The sequence below is a fragment of the Apaloderma vittatum genome, unplaced genomic scaffold (assembly GCF_000703405.1).
Source record: "Apaloderma vittatum isolate BGI_N311 unplaced genomic scaffold, ASM70340v1 scaffold1387, whole genome shotgun sequence".
NCBI classification, from domain to species: domain Eukaryota; kingdom Metazoa; phylum Chordata; class Aves; order Trogoniformes; family Trogonidae; genus Apaloderma; species Apaloderma vittatum.
In genome coordinates this window covers 11,306-32,917 of record NW_009726456.1, presented here as the reverse complement: position 1 = coordinate 32,917, position 21,612 = coordinate 11,306, and the positions used below count along the sequence as shown (strand labels likewise).

General features: G+C 41.3%; 1 protein-coding gene across 1 annotated transcript in view; it reads right to left on the bottom strand.

Moving 5' to 3' along the window:
- The window catches only part of HIPK3 (homeodomain interacting protein kinase 3), a 50,752-nt gene extending 31,803 nt beyond the window's left edge, over positions 1–18,949 (bottom strand). The window contains exon 1 of the mRNA XM_009873268.1: positions 17,856–18,949. Within this exon, the coding sequence (XP_009871570.1) occupies positions 17,856–18,949 (1,094 nt within the window). The remainder of the gene's footprint in view (positions 1–17,855) is intronic.
- Positions 18,950–21,612: the final 2,663 nt, after the last annotated feature.

Sequence of the window (21,612 nt, the reverse complement as noted above, 5' to 3'; positions counted from 1 at the left end):
AGGACTCTATAGCCGCATCTTTTAATGAAGAATGGCACAGCAATCTTAACAAGGCACACTGTTACCAGCTCCACCAACTTCAACAGAGCTACCAAAAATAGGCTTTGTTCTACAGAATAAGCACATACCTCACCGTGTTGTGTATTTCTTACTCCCCCACTGGTGCCCGTATACCCACTGAAATGAGAGACAAGTGAAATCATAGTTTCTCTGTTTCATTGTTCATCACAGAAAAAAAAAAAAAACCACGTATGTTAAAAACCGATGAACTGACAGGCTGAAGTCACACTACAGTTCACTGCAGTAAGTCATCACGCATTTAACCAGCTACCACCTTCCTTCTGATCAATCTGAACTGTATGTTAACTGTGGAATGAGTGCCCGTACCCCTGGGTGGGGAAGAGAGTGGGAGCTGAACTGTATCCAGGGGAACTCTGAGGTGAAAACTCACTCCTGGGGACACCAACCCCATCAGGCAGGTAAAGCACTAAGCACTGGCTCCATTAACTTCCCCAAATCATCAGTGTGCCTCAATGCAAGCGTTCTGCAATTTACAAAGCGGCGTATGAAAACAAGTGTAATTACAATTGTCATAACGTTTGGTATTCTCTAAATAGTGAACAGGAATGGGCCAAAACTAGCTGACAAAGTCAATGCTTACACATATCAACACAGTGTTAGGTAAGAATGTTCTGAAATAAATACCACCCAAAGCCAATGCCTGTGCTATCGCTTCAGTAAGGAGTTAGTGCTGGGTCATAATCATGTCAAAGAAAAGAAATCACAAAAATATCAAGGCAATGTTTACAAGTTGCATGATTACTTTAAAGGTAATTATTTCGCTAGAACACATGACTCCTATTTCCCTATGAAAGGCTGTCTACTTAACTGGATTAACACACTATTGATAGCTAAATTCCACTGCCAGAGGCTACTGTCAAGTCATCATTTCCAGAACAAACCTACAAGCTATTTTCTTTATCCTGTGTGCAACTATTACAACAAGCTCATCATGAATTTGCTCCGAAAGTGCTCTAAAAAAAACTGCTGCAAAGAACATTCAAGAGATGCATGACACAGGATTACCTGCCCTAATGAAATGAGACCGTACAGCAGTCACAGGTTGGAAGGCTAAATACATTTTGCAGCCAAGAAATTAAATCTAATTTTTAATATTTTTTTTTTTTTTTTAGTTTAAAAGACGATTCAATTTCAGTGTTGTGAAAGCTCTCACCTAGAATTTGACTCCTAGACATCTTCTAGGGAAAGCAAATTGGGCTCTGCATTCTCAGCAAACATTTCTCATGAAAATGTTTTTCTTATCAAAACCAACAGTCACAGATACGTAAATTCACTTTCTCCACCCACTTCTTAATCCACATGCCACACATAGGAGATATGTACCTCCTATGTCAGGAGATACCTCCTAAATTAGCTAAGAGGGAACAGAAGTAACCTACCTCAAAATAATATTTTCTGCACAAAATCCAGGGCATTATTACTGGGAAACACATCTTGTTCTGCGCCGTTCACCTCTGTGGAGCCCTCCCTCGCCCTTCCACTTCCGCGGGACGGCAACGCAGAGGCAGAGCAAGAAGAGGAACTCCTGCGCAACCCGCATTTTCATGCAGTCACCAACAGCCTTATCAACACTAGGATAGCCCTCGATTTTTCTGTTCTCTCATTCTCACCTGTGGCATGTAACTAAAATCAGAAAGAAGTAAACTTAAAGCGGAGTCATTGTTTGCTCCTGCTGCGCGAAACAGAATGGATTTTAATGCTAGGTTTAATAACAGGAACAACAAACCCCAACTGGTTCCAGACTGGGGAATTCTCAAGTCTAACTTCCTTTCTCCTCTCCCAGCAACACTCTCTGTTCCCTGATGTTAATAACATCGGGTGGGAGGCAGGGCACAGGCCTGCCTAACCATGGGCCCCAAAATGTCCTTACCACGTGCCAGAGGGGAATAACCAAAAAGGCTCAAATACGCAAGGAACACAATCCAAAGAAAAATTGTCGTTAGGGACAGGCCAGGCTGATGTGCTAGCTGCAGACAAAGGACTTGGAAAACAAGTTACGGTTCCCTCCTTCCGTACTGGCAAGAAGTACTACCCTTCTGTAGTCGAACAGAGCCACTTGGAAAATTTCATGAGACCATCTTTCCAACACAATTTACCCTATTTTCCTGGGCTCTTGCCTGGCTCAGCAACATGAGCAGCCAACTATCACATTTCAAAGCACTGCAATTCATGCAATAAAACTGTTGCACCATAGAGCAGCCCCTTATCAGGACCTGTTTATACAACAAATAAAAAATCTATTCCATAAAACACAACTGCACTGCAGAGTGGAGTTCCACTGCTAGATATGACCGTACTAGAAGTGTATGTCCTAAAACATACATACATACATAAAAAGAAAGAAAAACACTACCTCTAATGTGCTGCTAGACAGAGAAGGTCCAACCTAAGGAAACTATCAAAACAAAAGTACCTTCTTTGCTGTTTCATCTTGGCTCTGGCTTTTGCTATCTGTCACTATCAGAAAATGGATACTGACTGGATCTTTGATCATTCACAGTTGGTTTTATATTCTTCAGAAGGTTACTACAGAATCACATGTGTATTGTGCAGCCCTTTGCCTCATCCCACCTTTTACTGACTGGGTTCTGTTTGATATGGGAGAAGTAATGAGATTAAGAAAAGAAAGAATTCCCCTTTACAAAGGAAGGCTAGGTCTACTTGAAACATATTTGTTGTTTCACAGGAACGCATGTCTAATAGTTACTTTTATTTTTGTAAAACGTATCAAACACATTACCCCAAACATACATTTGTCAGCTGTGCAAGTTCCACAAGCCAGGTTTCAAAGTGTGACAAAGTTTTAACATTTTTCTTAGGCAAGTCACATACAAGCCCAATAAGGAAAGAAAAGACCATGGTTAATAAAAAAACCCAAACAGTCCAACCAACATTGGCAATTTAGTTTGACTATAAATGAAAAGTATGAAAGTAGAAGTATTTTTTTTAAATTAAAAGTTTCATAAAGAATTAAAAGACTATGTTTAATCACATAATTAATTAATACAATTAATATCCCATGTAACGGGTATTAATCCTTTTCAGCTCTCAGTTTTTTAGCAACATAATAACAGTCAATTCAAGGGAAAAAAAAAAGAGCTTTAAATAGACTAACTGACATACAGCACAGATTTATGAAGAAGATATTCTGACTTGCAAAAGAAACTACTCTTAGTTCCCTACAGCCCCTTTTCAAGGACTCCCCTTGAATTCCTATCCCCTTTGCACACTAAAAATTCTACCACGCCACATCGCCTTGAGCCAGCAAGGAGCGTGGGAAGGGTCCAATTGCGTAAGATGTTATTAAGGCAGCAAAGCTGGCTACTTAACTGAAGATACTTAAATAGTCAAAATAATTACACAGATTAGCCAGGGATTCTCAGACCAGAGAGCTCCCTACCTACAGCGTAACAAGGAGTTGTTCAAACACACCCTCCCCGTGCCCATTTTGCACTCCGGATCCGTGCCCCAAGGGCCCGCGGCGGGAGACGCTGAGCCTTGCGTGTTCCCCACCAGGCACAACAGGACTTGCCGCTGCTCCCTGTACACCCACGCGCTTCCAAGTGATGGAAGGATTCCCCAGCCATGGAGCTCATTATGATATCTCAACAAGGTAAATATGTCCCCCTCCAAAAAAGTTCATTTACAGGCATAAAGCATTTTTCCTTCAGAGCAGAACAGCAGGAACTGGAACTCCTAAGCATACTTAGGAGTGGTGACATCCCCTGAAGAGGCATCTGCTCAGGATGATGCAGCTCAAGGACAGTGCCTAGCTGAAAAATGTGAAGAATCTCACATGGCCATCCTTCAGAGGTCGAGCAGCAGAGTGTATTTTAGAACAATCTGGGCTAATTTTAATTGTTCAGATACTTTCTCATAGGCTCAGACATAAAAAAGTTGGGCACAAAATACTAGTTAAAGCAAGTAAGACATTATAAAAAAAATGTTTCTAAAAGGGAGAATAAAGAAAAATACACACATATGAAAGGAGAAAAATTAAATATGCAATGCACTGCTCTGAGAAGACAGTCCTACAGTTATCTGGACACAATTCTGAGGGTGTACTCTTTTCCCAAGCCCCAATACATTTTTGGGTGGAGATGTCTTGCTTTTAGGGGGTTTGGATTTCTTGTTTAGTAACAAGAGAGAGTAGAGAGAGTTTTGTTTTGTTAGAATTTTTCTTTGTTGCAGGGAGGGGGTAAGTTAAGAGTGTTTTGTCTTGTGTGGGTTTTCTTAAAGTTCCCCGCCCTGGGTGCGTAATCATCTTTAGTTCGTGTAGCACCAGTGCCAGCCCTCAGATGTGAGCATTGAGCAATGAGCTGGGGAGACAACTAAGAACACAGGCTCTTAGTAAACATCAGGAAATTATTTCCATTTTAGAAGTCAGGAAGCTTTTCACACATTTCTCCACAGGTCTTTGCACCAGATTCTGCTGAAGAAGACGATACGCCGCCATGCCACACAAATGTGGACAAGCTTATCAGCAACCAGTGGACTTAATTACACTTTGCTGTTGCTGTTTTCTCAGATTTGCACTATGACTCTCCCCAGACAAGAATGAACAACCCTAGACCTCTGTTTTGCTTCTATACAACGCTAGGGCAGCAAGCATACTATTTAGTTACTCCAGAGCTACACACACCCTGACCAGCCAGATGGCTACTGCAAAACAGCAAGGATAACAACCAGCTTCTTCCTTTTCACCATCCAGGAATCACCAGTTTGGATCTTCCTGCGGCTCTGCAGCTGCTGTTTGTATTGCTGGTATTCGCACCTTCGGGACTTTTGTCTGCTGTCAGATTTGGTGTGAAGTGTCTGAAAGTTTTGGTGGTATTGAGGCAAATGCACATTTACGCTCACTCAGAAGTGAGCCAGAAAAGCTCAGCAGTCAGCTCTAAAGTTTTTCCAAAAAAGCCCCACTAGATTAGACACATTCAGCAACCACCTCATTTCTTATCACAGGAGTTTCTTGCATTACCCAGTTCAGCACTGCGACTGCAGGCAGCGAGTGTCCCCTCCAACCTGCCCTTCACAACCCATCTTCAAAACGGCTGCTTTCACTTGTCCCCACAGCCCACCACTGAGAAGTTACAGACGCAATATCCATAAAGCAACTTCAGAGATTTATCTGTAAGCATTCTCTACAGATTAATGAAAAAGTCAAAGAAAATATTTCAAGACTTTAAGAGGAACTACACTGACACAGTCTTGTGCAGAAGAACAATTGAGCTACATTCCTATAACTTAAGAATGAATCCACTCGGATGACAACCATTAAGCTGCCATTAAACTACAGAATACCTGCACTTTTTGATTCAGTAATACATGCTATCCTGTGTACTGCCTTTCATTTTTGCTTTTACCTCAAACCGCAGGACAAAACAAAAAGTTTTTCTCACAAAAGAGACAGTTATTTCTTACTGCATAGTGTCAGGGGGAAAAAAAAGGAAAAAATGTTTGAAAATACCTTTACAAACTTCTGAAGCAAAGCTGAAATCAAAGCACAGCAGCAAAAGGAAACAAGTTGGGCTTCTGCTTTTATGCACACTTAAAACACACAAGCAATGCAATTCACGAACAACAAAGACTGAGGGCATGGGTGTGTGTAATACACAGCAGGGGGAACCTATAAATAAAGCACAACCACACCACCACACATGGCAGCCTTTCACAACGTTTAACAACTCGAAATTAACACACGAGCCTTCTGAAAGGCACACAGGAGCGGGAGGCTGCGTTTCTGGTTCCTCCTCCTCCCGCTCTAGCACTGGTTCCCATTCAATTCTGCACCAAGCATGGGGACTCGGTTCTTCGGGAGCCATCCTGAAGATGCTCGAGGAGCCGTCTCCCGGTGCATGTTGGAGAGTGGGGTTGGCAGCCTGCGGCCCCGGCCAAGCTCCCAACGGCAGGAAGGCGGCTCCTCCGCAGCACCCAGCCCTGCGGGGTCTCCTCACACCTGCCCTGGAGCACCCGCCACCAGAAACGCGTAGAAATCCACAGTGGGCACCATGCGCCCATGGGCTGGGAAATCGCGGGTCTCCTGGGTCGGGATGGGGAGCGGCATTAATTACAAAGTAAGTAGCTTCAGTAGAAGTTAAATTTTAAGAAGAATGGCTAAATTTTCTGTTCTGCTTTTGGTAATCCTAATTCATGTAACACTGTCTTCCGTTAAATGGTTAAAGTTGATAGAGATTATTTATCTTGGGGGAATATGACCTATATACGCTGGTTAACCAAACGATTTAACAGGTATTAAACACCGGTGTTATTTCATGCAGGCTTGCAGAAGTCAGCCAGTGGCCTCACATAAGCGCTATCCTCTGCAGCATGAAAACGCTGAAATGTCAAAAAAAAATAGCTACAAAACAGGAAACAGCATGTGGGCATGACCTCCACCCAATCTAGTAAATCTGCCTGAAATATCAGGTTAAGTTTTGAGGCTTCTCTTTTAATTTTACACCATATACCTCTACATTAGAGTGAGGGGGGAAGTCATTCAATAGCATTTGTACACAAGCTAATAAGGATGTTATAGATAGAAATATAAAGAAAAAGGTGTTTCTCGTATGTAAATGCTTACTAATCGTAGCCAACATACCCTCAGAACAACCAGAGATGAAGCAAAATAAAATTAGTGCTAATTAGGTTTAGGCAATCCAGAAGTTATTGTTTCAGGAAGGCAACTGCACGGCTGCAAACTGACTGTCCCAAATGGTACCTGGCACTGCTCCACGAGCAACCGTCCCTATGGGACAGCAACTCAGAGGGCAGGAGGAGTACTCAGGCACTAATCACACACGCTAATTCCTCATTATCCTTCTGTGCAATATTCTACAGTGTTACAGGCTTTTTCGCTTGCTAAATACCTATTCTTAACTTTTTTGGTAGGTTTTTAACAGCTGAACAACTGCTGCCCATATTAAAGGCTGTGTGTTGAATGCACAGATGACACAGAGCAAGACAACGCTAGGGATGTATGTGGTGCTGGTCATAAAAAAACAGGTCTCTCTCAATTCAGTGACACAAAAGACTTGCAGATCATCTACTGGTAAGGCAGAGAGACCAGTAAAGAACCAGTAATAGACAGACTGCAGTATCAGTTAAGCACTCTGCTTTCGTTAGTGCTCTCTCTACAGAAATTACTCAGCATAATCAGAAGGACACTAACTTTTACCTACAGAGCTTCCCCAGCTACTTCACACACACAGAAAAGCTTTTGATTTAAGAATAGTTTCTTAGTGGAAGTTGTTGATATAATTCAAGGTTAGATGAAAACCAAAGAACAGTCAGAAGCTCTACTGGATAATCTACAAATTATGTCTTCCTGTTCTACTTTCTAGGGCTCTTGTTACCAAAAATGCCGAGGCCCTCTGCTTCACTTCTAGCTACTCTTCCAGAGAAGTAAACTGTCCAAAACTGGCTCCATGCCCACGTAACGCTGTCCCAACGTGACTGTCTCACGTTGGCAAAGGCAAGTACACGAGCACAGAGGCACCATCCTGAAGCCCATGGAGCATTTGATGTGAGTTTAACAAAGAAATGAGAAAACATCTGACTTGCCTGCTCTGAAAATGCACTACAACTATCTTTTTTTTATTCTGCTCAAAGAGTAAGGGCTTCATAGCCAGGCTCCTACACTGCTGCAATCCAGATAATGTAGCACATTTTGCAGAACATGTAATAATTTATCGTTCTTATAAAATTCCAGATACCATGCATTTTCAAATAAGCTATTTTTAATAATTTATCACTGAAGTACATATTATTGCGCACCGCGAAAGATATTCCAGTCACAATTCTAAATTTATCTTTAAGCTAGTCAAATGTTAGACTTCTGGAAGTACAAAGAAATTAAGTGAACTCCAATGTATTATGAATTTTCCAGTGTTTAAGAGGGCCTTCACCAAGAAGCATGGATGCAGTTGTGGGGTTTTTCCATTATTTAACAGTCTAACGATCATATTTTGGTGTTAAGACACAAGTGCTTAAGACTGTTTGCAGTGATACCATGCCACACAATGAGCTAGACAACACCACAGAGAGAAAACAACCCTTCCCACCATCCACCCCCTGTGGAGGCTTAGTACCACAAGCTTGTTCTTCTGCCCACTTCCAGCACAAGCACATGGGACCGAAGGCCACAGCATTGCCCCCTCTCCCACACGCTTTGCACCTACGCCTGCAGGGAGACTCAGAGTTTTACTAAGTGCTTCACAGGGATAAAAATTATTTTTGCTTCTCTCCTCACCAGCACAACCTTGCTCACTTGTGCTCACGCACAAGTAGTACTGGTTTAAACTACATTATGCTTGCCCTTTAAACAACTGTTGCCATCCAATTCCCAACAAATAAAGATTTTAAAGCACAATGACACTTCGCAGGTTATTAAGGTAACATCGTGGTATCAAAAATGCAACGGCCTAGCAATCTTCCTTGCAAAATGCTCTTGCTTAGGTTCCCCCAGCCCCCTAATCCTATTTCAGTTGTTAGGAGGTATTTTATTAATGGTCCATACAAAAACCCCTCCAAATATTAGCTAGCACTGTTGAATCAAGAACCTTCAAACATACAATATAAAATTTGACAACATGAACATTTCAGGCAACATACACTCATAGGGATTTTAATTTCACTTAAATACATCCCAAATACTTACTTTCCTGTCAGATGCCTCTACCACTTTCCAATTCATGCCAGAATTGATTAAAGGGTTTTTTCTTGTTACTGGTTTCTTTTTTTAAACACGACACTACTTTATTGATGGTTTTGGTCTGAACCCACACAAGCGTTGACTGTTGAAACATGCCCACGTTATCCATTTGCACTTGTTCAACCTGCTTGATTTTCTCATCAACTGCGGCAGTTGCATTTCTACAGCTAAGGGGATGAGCCCCCAGCTGTGGTACATCCCTTCCCAGGCTGCGTCAGCAGAGCAGCAGCTCAGTCAGCCTCTGTGCAGTGAACCGCACAGAAGCCTTCTTCCCCCACACATCTGCTTCATCCTCTTCATTTGTGCTGGAAGCCGAGAGCTGATGCAGAAGGCAGCTTTCACAGTTCTCCTTCGAAGACAAGGATGTCAGGTGGAAGAGAGAGGGATGATATATATTCAGTCACGTTGATGTAGATCTAGTACTACCTGTTCTTACACCAGAAACACGCAGCCATATTTTCAGAACAGGCACTGTAGGAGCAGTTACACACACAGTATTTACAAATATAGTGTTGTAGCTACCACTGATATTTTCTGCAATTAAGTTATCCAATAAAACCCCACTCAAGTACACAGATGTATGATGAACAAATCTTTGTGACAGAAGTATCAGTGCAGTGAAAAAATGGATCGCGTTGCAGTAGATCTATTTTAATGTGTGAAAAATAAAAGCTGCTTCCCAAAATTTTAGCCATGACAAACTTAAGTCCATCACTCAAGCCCAAAGCCCTGAAATAAGAGTTCTTTCACCTTCAAGATTATGAATTTTCCTTCTGTTCAAACCAAAGCAGTCTAAAGACCAAGAGAATCATCATCTGAACTCAGATTTAAGTAGTTGCTCCTGCTGTCTCTATTAATTTGAAATCTGGACTGACATTACTAGAATTTCCAGCAGGAATATGGTACCTTCAAATGCTTCATGTGTTATCCCAGGGCTTACGTTACTCAGAAAATCTCTAGCTAAGAAAAACAACCAACTGAAACACTGGCTGCAATTACATTCACTCTCATCCCCCACTAAACTCCTCTTGATCTTCAGCAATATTAAAAAAAAGTTGAAAAATTTACAGTAAACCTGACTTTTTCTACAAAACCACAAAGTAAACAAAATAAATAATAAAAAAGTAATACAAGAAACCCCACCATAACCAAATAATCTAATCTTACTTTCTGCTTCAGAGAGTAATAAGGTATTAGAGACCACATTATGTTGACTAGAAAATAAGAGAACAAAGTATGTTTGTTATCAAATAGCTTCATAAACATAAAGTTACGGTGAGCTAGACTGTCACTTCTGGAGGATACTTACAATGGTTTTGGTTAGGTCCTAGAAATTGAGACATGGAAATTTAAATTAGGAAGTCAATTAAACAATTAATGAACACTATGCAAAAAGTGCAAAGTGTTGCCAAATCAGTGGAGCAATTTTTTGGCAGGCACAAGCCACAAAAGCTTATCTTGACATTAAGTTCTGTTTGCTCAGATAAGAAAATAAACCAGCAATCACAGACAGCCCTTCGAGAGGGGGTGAAACTGTTAAGTGTCTCAATTCACTTGTAAAAGCGCTTCCTTACACTATCACGACTCTTTTCTTATATACCCGCCTGACAGTAACGAAGCTCACAGTACAGCAGCTGACTTTGAACACGCTGACCTTGAGCGAGCAAGTGACCTTAGCAGCATGTACTTCTGGCTTCTTTCATTGCAACAGCGAAACAGCCTCACCATCTATAGTAGTCTAGAGTCTCTGGCCACCACCCCTGACTATTTTAAGATATCCCAATACACTTCAGTGATGCACAGTTCAAAGTGATAGAATAACATCTGCTAGCATGTTGAAGTGCAAGTTGTTTACAGCGGCATTTTTAGCTTGTTCTTACACTGCGCTTCACTAACTGGCAGAAAACCCTATGAACGGTGTTTTGCTTCCCATTTAAACATCTAAATCCCAAAATTTAAAATAAAAAAAAAAAAGAGCAAGAATATTAGGCATTGTGAAGGGAGAAAAACCAAGATATCCCACTCTTGATAAAGCTCATTTAGAAACTTCAGACATGTGACAGCAATGGGTGGACTTGAAAAAGCAGTCGATTTTGCACCGCTTCTCTCCTTGGACATCCCTATAAAGAAAATCTCTATTCAGATAGGTGTTCATTGGTACACATGCATTTAAAATACTGGTTAAAAGCTTGTAAGTTGTATGTTAGAAAAAGATAATCAACAAGTTACTCAGCTACAACTGATGTGTTACTGAGTCATAATAACCCATCCTGCTGACAATCCTAACCTACCAAAAGAAAATATACAATTCTACAAAAACATTCGAGGGAGGTACTGTCAGTCTGTGTTCTCTGCAGTGCCTGGAGTGACAAGGACTACATCTGATCAAGTTACAAAAGCCAGTGAGAAAACAAGCCTCTCCAGGAATTTAGAGCCATGATGACTTTTTTTCTAGTTTTTAAGGAATGTGCTTAAGAAAGAGGGAGAACAACAGATCAAGTAAATTCTAGAAATTTGAGGGGGAAAAATAGCATAAGTTATTTGTGGTTTATTCTGAAACTAAGTATGAAGCTTTAAAAGTCACAAATAAAATCTGTCCTAATGCAACAGCCTTAGAGCACACACACAGCTCTCACTACACCCCAGCGGTAACTAAACCACAGAACTCAATTCTTTTTCCAAAAACCCTTCAAAGAGAAGAGATTGCACCAGATCCTATCACTTTTCCGATCTGCATCAGAAGTGTCTGGGCAAGTGAAAGCAATGTCAGGACCACAGGGCACAACGATTATCACTCTTCCTCCATCCTCTCTAATTCTTTATGGGAAAGGACAGTAAGAGGAGGAGAGGGGGAAAAGCCTGCTCTCATCCAGCAGGAACACATCCAACAGCAATTTTTCCATCCCTCTGAGCTCCGCCACAACACTAGTGACATTTGGCATTTTGTCTGGAACAACTCTGTTGATTAGTAACTATCCTTAGTTGGAAGCTGGAGGGAGGATATCGCTGTCCGATCCAGGAATGAGTTGACTCTGCTTAGCGCGTCTACTCACATCGTTTGCTTTCCCTTATGGGCACATTGCTCAATAACTAGGATCGTATTTTACTGCTGTCACCAGCAGAGCAGAAAAACAATTCCAAGCTACGAGCATCCCTTGATAACCAGACACCTTCCACTCTGCCAGCATCACTCCAGTTGTCCACCAGCCTACCACAGGTTCAGCTGGTGTCCCATTTTATTTGGAGATCAATTATATTGCTCCTCATTCATTTCATTCTCCCAAACTAAACAGCAGTTTGTGAACAGACCACTGGATACCAAGAGAAGCACCCTTCCATCAGGAAACTTGCGTGCTTGTTCTCAAAACATATTTTCCGTAAAATTTCCAGCTGTGCTCTAACAGCAGCATAATCCGACACAGCATGACAAAACGGATGTTTTCCTGGGAGACTGGAGGCAGCTACACGGGCAACTGGAGCAACGACCGCTCAACTCCCTGCAGAGGCTGCGCATACGGAGCACACAACAAGTGACACACTCCTACACCTGCAAAGGCTACTGTTAAGTCTAGCTATTAGAAGGATTTTATGAATGGTAAGTTTTATAAGGTTTACTGCAGTCACATCTTCAAAATCCTCTCTTTTAAGAAGACAGCCCCAAATCTAATCAACAAGAAGTTGATTTCCCTTGAGAAACAGTTAAGCAGTAACTCCTCCTAGCCAACAGCAAACCCTAGAACCCACAAAGCTCTGCACACACCAGCACTCTACAGCTCTCCTGCAGCGATCAACGCCCCACGTGCAATGCCAACACAGCGATGCGTTTTCCGAGTTCAGTTGGTGTTACAGTCAAGCAACAAGTGGGAGAAGTATCACAGAAGGGAAGTGCTTCATTGTTAGCAAACTCTGCTACAGAGAAGTTACCATTAGACAGACCTGTATGTCCTTTAAACACAATTTTACCCACACTGAACAACGGCTGAGTGGTACAGACAACAGCAGCGCACAGAAGACATTGCTAACTGTCATGTGGGTGTTAGCTAACCAGCAAAACAGAATTCCTTAACCGCTGGTGTTGCACACAGCTATTTCACAAATGGGAAATTATACACAGGCTTCAACAGAACTTTCTCTGAAAAAAACCAAAACAAGACTCTTGGGGGACTACTAGAAGAAAGAAGAGAAACGACACCTAAGGAGCTCTCTCCGAACCCAAGACACTGCGAAGGCCATCACTTCTCATAGCAACAGAATGGAAAGTAACTCGGCTACCTGGAGCAGATGGACAGGACTACCTTGACCATTTCAGATCACCTGACTCTTCCTGGAGGTCACAACTCCCTGGAGCCTGCCGTTTTGAAGCCCCTCTTCTCACATCTGCTTCCCCAGTGGCATCTAATCTCAGAACAGTAAGAGAAAGGAAAATGACTTCGGAGCGAAACACCTCACCCCAGGAAAACTGTCTCACCAGATGGGCACAAGACACCAGACTTACAAATTAAAGAAATGTGTTGATTCCACTTCTCCACAGCCTGCACTGTGTGATAATAGGAAAAGAAGATTTTCATTTTGGATGCTATACTCCACTTCTCATGATTTGAGGCACAGAAGACCAAAAGGACAGGAGCATACTTATCATACCATTTCCATATATGAGAAAAGCTTGATCACCTACACTGTATGCAAGGGTTTCCTTCTTTTCAAAATGTACACACTGCATAGTTAGTTACCTACTTAGATCGCCCATAAAAGGTCAACAGTCTTAACGTGTGAGGCCAGCAGCAAAGAAAAGGCTTCAAATACCAGATCTCTCTAGCCCACAGCTATAAAAATCCACATCAGCATAGAAATGGCACGTTAAGTACAGACAGTCTTTTAGGGAAGGAGTATCCAGAACAACATTTCATCTTTAAAGCAAAGAAAAATAAAAATCTATGACTTAAAACAGTCTACTGTGTTCAGTATTTCTTCACATCCATACCGTAATTTCTATCAGTATGTAACAGCTAGGAGTTTCCTAAAGGTAATGAATGTCAAAAAGTATTTTTATACTTGTTTTAACCATTTTTTTACTCTTTGCTTGACAAAGCTGAAACAGAAAAACAAGAAATCATTACCACCACTCCATCCAGTCTGTCTTCATTTTTCTGCTTGCCCACACCCTTTTAAAAATTCAAGTAGTCTCACTTTTTTTATGATCTCTCCACATATAAAAGCACTGTAATATCTCCAACAGTCATCATTATGTCACATCTTTTTCTGCTACAGACTAAGTAAGGTAAGTTAGCCCATTATCCATTCACCTGTACTTTTCCTCTTAAGTCCTAATCCTCTTATTACTTATTTTTCCAATTCATTACTCACTTCCTCTTTCTGATGCAAGACACTGACACCACCATTCAAAATAAACATCACAGACTTTGTTTCATTCTCCATGCTTGCAATAATTAGCTCACAAAGGCACCATGAACAAGGGAAAAAAAAAAAAGACATGGTGACAATACTGGAAAAAAAATCAACAACCACCAGCCCTTTCTCTTTATTCACTTTTGTAAAACTTCTCTCTAGGTTTCTTTGAAGCATGCAGTGTGCACCTCTACAGACACCGGTAGGCATACGTTTTCCATAAAGAAAGTGCAAACCCTACTCTTGCCAATGACCATGGCATAAGGTAATGGTGCTGCCAGAAATCACAGTTCCTCCCTTCTCCCCAGCCCACCTCCCTCCCTCCTGACGCGGGCACAGGCGATGCAGGGTGAGCGGAATGAAGGTTGGTGTCACCCCCAGGGCAGAACTGCCCCGGCACCCCAACACTGCTGCCAGTTAAGGGCATTTCAAGCCATCCTGTTCTAAGACCTCAGATCCCAAAATAGTAATTTTAAAACAGAATGTCTCCGCTACTTTTTCTTAAAATTCTTGGGACTGGTTGAGTGTGCTTTTGCGCATCAGAAAAGGGTGGGCTGGCATCATGTTGCCCTACGCAGTGCCACAGCCGGGGCAAAGCCGCGCGCTGCCCCCGTCACCCGCTGAAGTGGCGTCTTGTGCTCCAACGTCTCTGACCAGGAAGGGATCCCCACAGGTAAGAGTTACAGGTAAAGCGCCTGACAATACCCACACAGCCTAGCACAGAAACCATTTTCAAGGATCATACACATGAATACAGATGGGATCACAGTAATAAAAAGAGATGCTGTAGGGAACAAGTATTATTTTAAAAAAAAAACATTTCCAATTTGAACTCTGATTTGATTAATAGAGCTTGAAGCTTTAAATAAAAATCTATTTAAACAAATGTTTTCTTGCTAAATAACCTAAACACGTGGTACCACTGAGCTTAAGAGAAGTGGAGGGGGAAAAAAAGAGTAAAAAAAAAAAATAGAAAAATATTCCAATGTCCCAACTGCTGCTTGATTTTTTAAAGGGTTTGTTTCAACATGTCATAGTCAAACAAGTCAAACCTGAACTATCACTCCCACCCTTTTCTATCACAAAAAACATTTGTGTACAGTTATATTTTACAAAGTAGCTCCTTATTTGATTGACAAGAAGCACCATCTCTTGCAAAATAAATTCCATCCTCATGTAGTATATTCTCTGAAAGCCCTTCTCATTCCTCTTTAAGGCTTTTCTCTTCAAATTGTCCTGGCATCACGTATTTTGAGACCTTTAGGATCAAATCTCTATTTTCTTACACCATTTATACTAGTCAGGTGTTTCCAAAGCAGTAAGAAGAAACGGCATGCCAAGATACACAGAGTTAATTTGAATCACTCAACTGGTACAAAGCCATGCACCCACGACAAAGACAGCATGCTATAAACCTTTTCAGAAGTAAAATTTCTGCTGAAAACACTTTCATACGTTGTGGTTTTTTTGAGTCAGTCAAAATTATCTCAAGCAATGTTTAAATATAACATCAAAACCGTTCAAGTAAATAGATTGTAACTTTTTTCTTTTTGTACATCCTTTTTACTTGCAAAAAATGCTAACTTAAATGTTACTTTATAGAACGACTATAAAACTCTACAGGATAAAAGAATATGATCTTTTACTTAACACCCTGAATATTTACAAATCACTTAAGTGTAACTTAGTAACTAGGAAATTTTAGATACACATGTTGTATGAGTATGTACAAATATTGAGCCAAGACAAGAATATGCACCCAAGAATTTTATTCTTGTGGAAAAACAACCAAAAAGAGTATTTTTGAATGTGCATTCACAACAAACCCCTCTTACTCACACATCAGTGCAAGCAATGCAAGTATCCAAAATTCACACAAAGTGCCAGGGAGTTGCACACTGATCTGATCAGCAACACAGACCTGCTCAAACTAGTAAGCATGTCAAAATTCTATATAAAGCATAGCTGCAAAGGAACATCAACCCAAGTAAAACAAAACCAAAGCTAAAATTTGCATGTAGACAACTGAATAAGCACAACACCACTATGTCTAATGAACCATCTGAAATAGAAAAATCCAATTTGAAACCAGCTTGTCCATAACCAAGTACTATAATAGGACCACCCAGCCTGGCTGCCTACAGCCTCTCCCTTTGTCAGTTCTGGAGGAGGCAGAAGGGAAAAGTGGCAATAGCTCAACATAACTGTAATTGCTTCAATAAATAAAAAGCCAAAATATGTCAGGAAGCACGCTCGGATCACGCATCTTGAGTATCTGCTGAATTACGGATCTGTACGGAAGAGATGATGTTAAGATGTTTGCGCTTTTCCAGAACCTCATAAAACTCAAGACTTGCACGTTTTTGTCCTGAGTGAGGGGCTCAGAAAAATATACTATCTCAAGTGGTGTGCAGCTATCACCCCCAAAATAACTCCCCAGTTACTTAATTTCTTATTTTTTCTCATGCACATTTTATTACAATGTGGGCACGCATAGGGCTTTCCAATTTAGTTTTTTGCTGACGAACCTCGTGTAGTTTTTAAACCTTTAGCTGCATGTTGTAATTAAGTAATGGGAAAATGCAGATGATGAATTAGAATATTTTACATGAGCACCGTACATGAAATGTTCTTGTTTACAAGCTACAGTCAAATAATAGCTTCTCCTGGCATAAACTCCAGTCACTGATTTCATCTAGCCTAGAACTGCACTGTCCAAGCTTTCACTTCCAACATGAATAGCTGTAAAATATTTGAAGTTTTTCTCAAGCTACTCATTGTCCTAGCTTAATAGCTTCTTACTGAATTTGCAGAAACAAGCAATACACAGGACATACTATTGCCAACAATGCAAAGCAGAACTGAAAAAGGTCTTCAATCAAGACAAGTTCATCTTATAAAGAAAACAAAGGACCTCAGATGCTAAACACTAATAACTTTTACAGTTTACACAGACTGAATAACTGTACAAATAAAAGATTAAAAAACTAAATCAGAAATATAAGTCTATTTTGAGGCTAATGCAGAATGCAACCATGTACCAAAATCACTTTAAATATCCATCTACTATCACCTTCAACATTTAAGTATCCTATCACTCACTAACTCCAGAAGCTCACGGAGGTCCACAGCTGCTGAAGGCACTCAATCAGAACTGAGTTTATAAGAACTAGGCAAAATATTTACAAGTGCTGTAGTAAAACAGCGGTGTTTACATAAACTTTGGCAACAGGATGTAAAAATAACGGCACTTCTAATAGACTGTCCAGCTGCTTACAGAATGAAATCTATCATGTTAGGAAGGCAGAAAAGGCATCCTAACCAAGCAAGCAAAAGCTACTATTTTTTTCTTCTATTTTCCTTTCAAAAACCTTTCACCAGAGGTCTCTATTACAATAAGTGATGACTTCAGGGTGCAACACAAAACATAATTCTAGAGAAGAAAATAACACTATAAAAACATCCAGAACAAGTATTCACATTTAAAATGGTAGCCAACCACTTCATCTTAGGATGATCTTCATTCTCAGATGGTCCTTATGTTTTCCAAATTACTCTTATCGGTTATTTGGAAGAGTAATTATTTGAGCCTTTAACGTTCATAAAGGCTAAAACCTTGTTCCACTGAAAGTTGAAAACAAAATAAAGAGACACCTACCTGTAATACCGAGATTGTAAATAGGTTGAACAAATAGTCTTTGATACATGGCTGGCAGACCCAAAATCTATTACTTTAACCCGATAAGGCTGCCGAACAGGATCCACCAACATAATGTTCTCTGGTTTGAGGTCAGCATGGATTAAACCCAGACTTTTTAGTTTTTTCAGTGCAGTGGCCACCTGTTGCAGAATAGGCCGTATTACTTTCAGTTGCAAGGGGCTGAATTTGTTTTGTTTCAGAAAGTCGTATAAATTCTGTTCCAACATCTCAAAGACCAGACAAGTATGGTTACGATGCTGAAAGCATTCGTAGGCTCTCACAAAATTAAACTCATCAGCATTCTCAGTACTCAGTCTCGCTAATATGCTCACTTCTATTTGTCCTTGGCGTGCATATGAAGGATGATTCTTTAAGATTTTGATTGCCACAACCTCATTTGTCCCCCTTTTCCAGCACTTCACTACTTGTCCAAAGGTCCCTCGCCCAAGGAAATCAAGAACCTCGTAAGTGTTTTTCACGGAGCACAACACCTCATGCTGCACTAACTGGTAATCTCCATCTCCGGTTGTACCACTTTGTTTTGAAGTCGCAGCTGTTGTCACAACCGTCACCGGATTTCCTACGTTGGTTTGCAACATTGCAGGCAGGATGGACAGTTCATCAACAATCTGCATCGTGCTGTTCTGATTATCCAGCTCTTCACTCTTACGCTTCAATCCACATCGCTGGGGTCCTTCCAGGATATCCGATCGGCTTCCCTGCGTCCCAGCCCGAGGTGCCTCCAACTGAGCTTGCTGCGCCCGCGCTGCTAACACTTTTGTAGCACCTGCAATATTTTTTAAAGCAACAGCATTTGACTGCAACACAAAGTTCTGTCCTCGAGGTCTGTCAAACGGGTTTTTAGTCTGAAAGTATGTACTAACCCTGTGGGGAGAAATTCCGAAGTTTTTACCATTCACGTGGATTTGCGGGTAGCTTCTTTCGTGGTACACGCAACTGCTTGGTTCTAGTTTGAGTTTCTTCACACTACAAAAGGCACTTGACTGGGTTTGATAAACATATGGTGGATAGACCAAGACTTGTGAGGCCATACCTACAGAGGGAGAGAAAAAGAAAAAGCCAGTGAGAATCCTGCATTCACATTTCCAAGCTTTGCAGCAGCTTTCTCTTCTACAAGCAATCAGGACACAAGTGTATTTTCCAAACAAGCTAGCGCAAACTTATTTCCTGTTTAGCTTCTTAGGGCCAACAGCAGGGTCCTCACGCCTCACCAGAGCCCACACTTCAGCCCACAAGGACTGCGGTGGCGGCGGCAGCGGGTACCCCGGTGCTTTTACCAGTTGCACAGGGCAGGACTGAGAGGCTCTGCAGCAGGCCACGAGTTTCAAGTGGGGGAACTACTTTTGTGCTATTAAAAACTCATCTTTCATTTTAAAATCTCCAAGGTTTCTATGTACAAAAGTACGTAGTTCTGTAACATAAGTTAAATAACCAATTCAAATATTTATCAATGATGACGTAAAATAACTTAAAAGCTCTTAATTGTGAGCCAATGTTACTTGTTACACAACGAATCCAACCAACTCATCGTAAACACCATCAGGCTTCTGAGAACAAATGGACAAATGACACAAGTGCCAAAGCTCGAAGAATTTCACCATGATGAAAATGAAAGCAATCCAGCCACGTGATGGGGCCCAAAATACCTTGGGGCTGTGTATATGTTCACATAAAGAAGTGCAGCTTTCTAGGTAAATTGAGGATGGCTTACTGTACAAAAGAGAGGTAATTTCTCTAATTTATACGCTGTCCTATTGCAGAGGTTTCTATATCTGTGACACAGTTGTAGGAGGCAGAAGCATCAATTTTTCCTCTCTCTTCAGTTCAGACTTGGAAACTAAATATTAGGCTCATACTTCCAGATATCCCAATTTTATGAATTTGGACACAGAAAACTTGCACCCCAAAGCAACCTGCCAAATTAACTAAGTATAAAGCTCTACAGCCCTACTAAATATGTCCCTGATCAAGATAATTTCTGAAAACTGGGCTGCTAATTGTAAGTACAGAACTTAAAAAGACAGACTTCTCAGAGAAAATTTATTTTCAAGTGAATGTGAGGGGAGAAAAAAAAAAAGAAAAAAAAGAGGTATTTGTCTAGGTATTTTTTGCTGCAAACACAACTACTCTCTTGGTAAGAGAGAAGTGAAAGTTAGAATAAAGGACCGGATAATTTTAACTTCCAAATTCCCAGTAAGGCTAAAATCAAAATTTCAACCTGGTTGATTTCACCCTCTTCAAGGCCATCACATTTTTAAAGCTTCGCCTCCCCGAAGTGCCCCCGACTCAGCTCACTAGTTCTGCGGGCAGCAGAGCCACAAGACCGGCCCGGGCCATGCCCCACACCACGCCACTCGCTCCCGGGCACGAAGCGCAGCGTGCCAGCAGCGATGGAGGGAGCACAACAGCAGCACTACCTGGCCCTCAGCGAGGACAAGGCTTCTCAGTTCCACTTCAAATGCACAGAGCGTGGCTCTCTCGGATGCCGCACCTTCCAGCTCTCATCTCTGCACTGGCCTTGCTCGGTGCTCTTCCAGACCCATCAAACACCAGCCTTAAACATTTCTGTCCCATAATGCTAAACACCAAACAAAAAGGCACCGGATGCCTGCCAGTGCAAATGACTACAAGGTTTCAGGGAAGTTATGGGTTACGGGTTATCCCCTCAGAGAGGGATTCACTACCAATAATATTTTAATTAAATCACTTTTTTTTAGTACTAAACGCATGAAGATTCTGGCAATAAGTATTTAAATTGCAGATGAGTCACATAAACCTCAAGCCAGACATTGCAGTGACTCTGATCAAACAAAACCTAACCAAACGTACAGCATAATTAGTCTGAAGCTGTGATTTGACTTATGGAAATTAGCATTTAAACATCTTAAGAGCAATTAAAATAATCATATCATCACCTCAGTTTAGCATCCTGTAATGGTTTTTGCCCCAGCAGTAGAAGAAAATTTCAAAGCCCTTTCCAAAGCAGTTTGCCCAGAGCCAGACAACACCGAAAGCTGGAGATCGCCGTCAGGCAGGCTCTCTGACCACCACACATCACTGTGTGACCTCCTGCTCCATGCCAAGGATTTAAGACTAACTCTCAACCTCAAAATACAAGCAAAAATTCTCCAAATTCTTGAATTGTCTCCGAAATAACATACCCCGTTACAGAGCGCCTGGTGTCCAGCACAAGCCTACTACTGACGATGGGACTGGCCCTCTCTGCTACAATAATTATACTTTAATTAATCGTTTATCTTGATCACATTACTTCAAGCTCCAAATTCAACCCGCACTGACCACCCTGGAGCACACATATGTCCAAGTCTACTTGGAGCTTCCAGTGCCACCTGCACAGCTCAGGCAAGCAGCCAATATACAATACAAGCCTATGGACAGCCACTCTGGAAGGACTAAAGAGTTACTGTGCTGCAGTGGGTTTGGGCTTTTTTTGTTGTTGTTTTTTTAAACAGGTCTTCTGATAAAAGAAGAAAAAATATATAGCACATTTTCACCTACCGCAGAGTGGATCTTCCTTTTCCCCACCTTGTAACAAATCGCCGAGATTAAAAATCTTTCTGTAAATTTCTTATCGAGAGTACTCCTGCTTCCTCACACAAAGTGAAGCTTGTCAGACCACATCTACATTAACAAGTAGTGGCACAGGAAGGAAGAGATGTGTACAGAAAGTAGC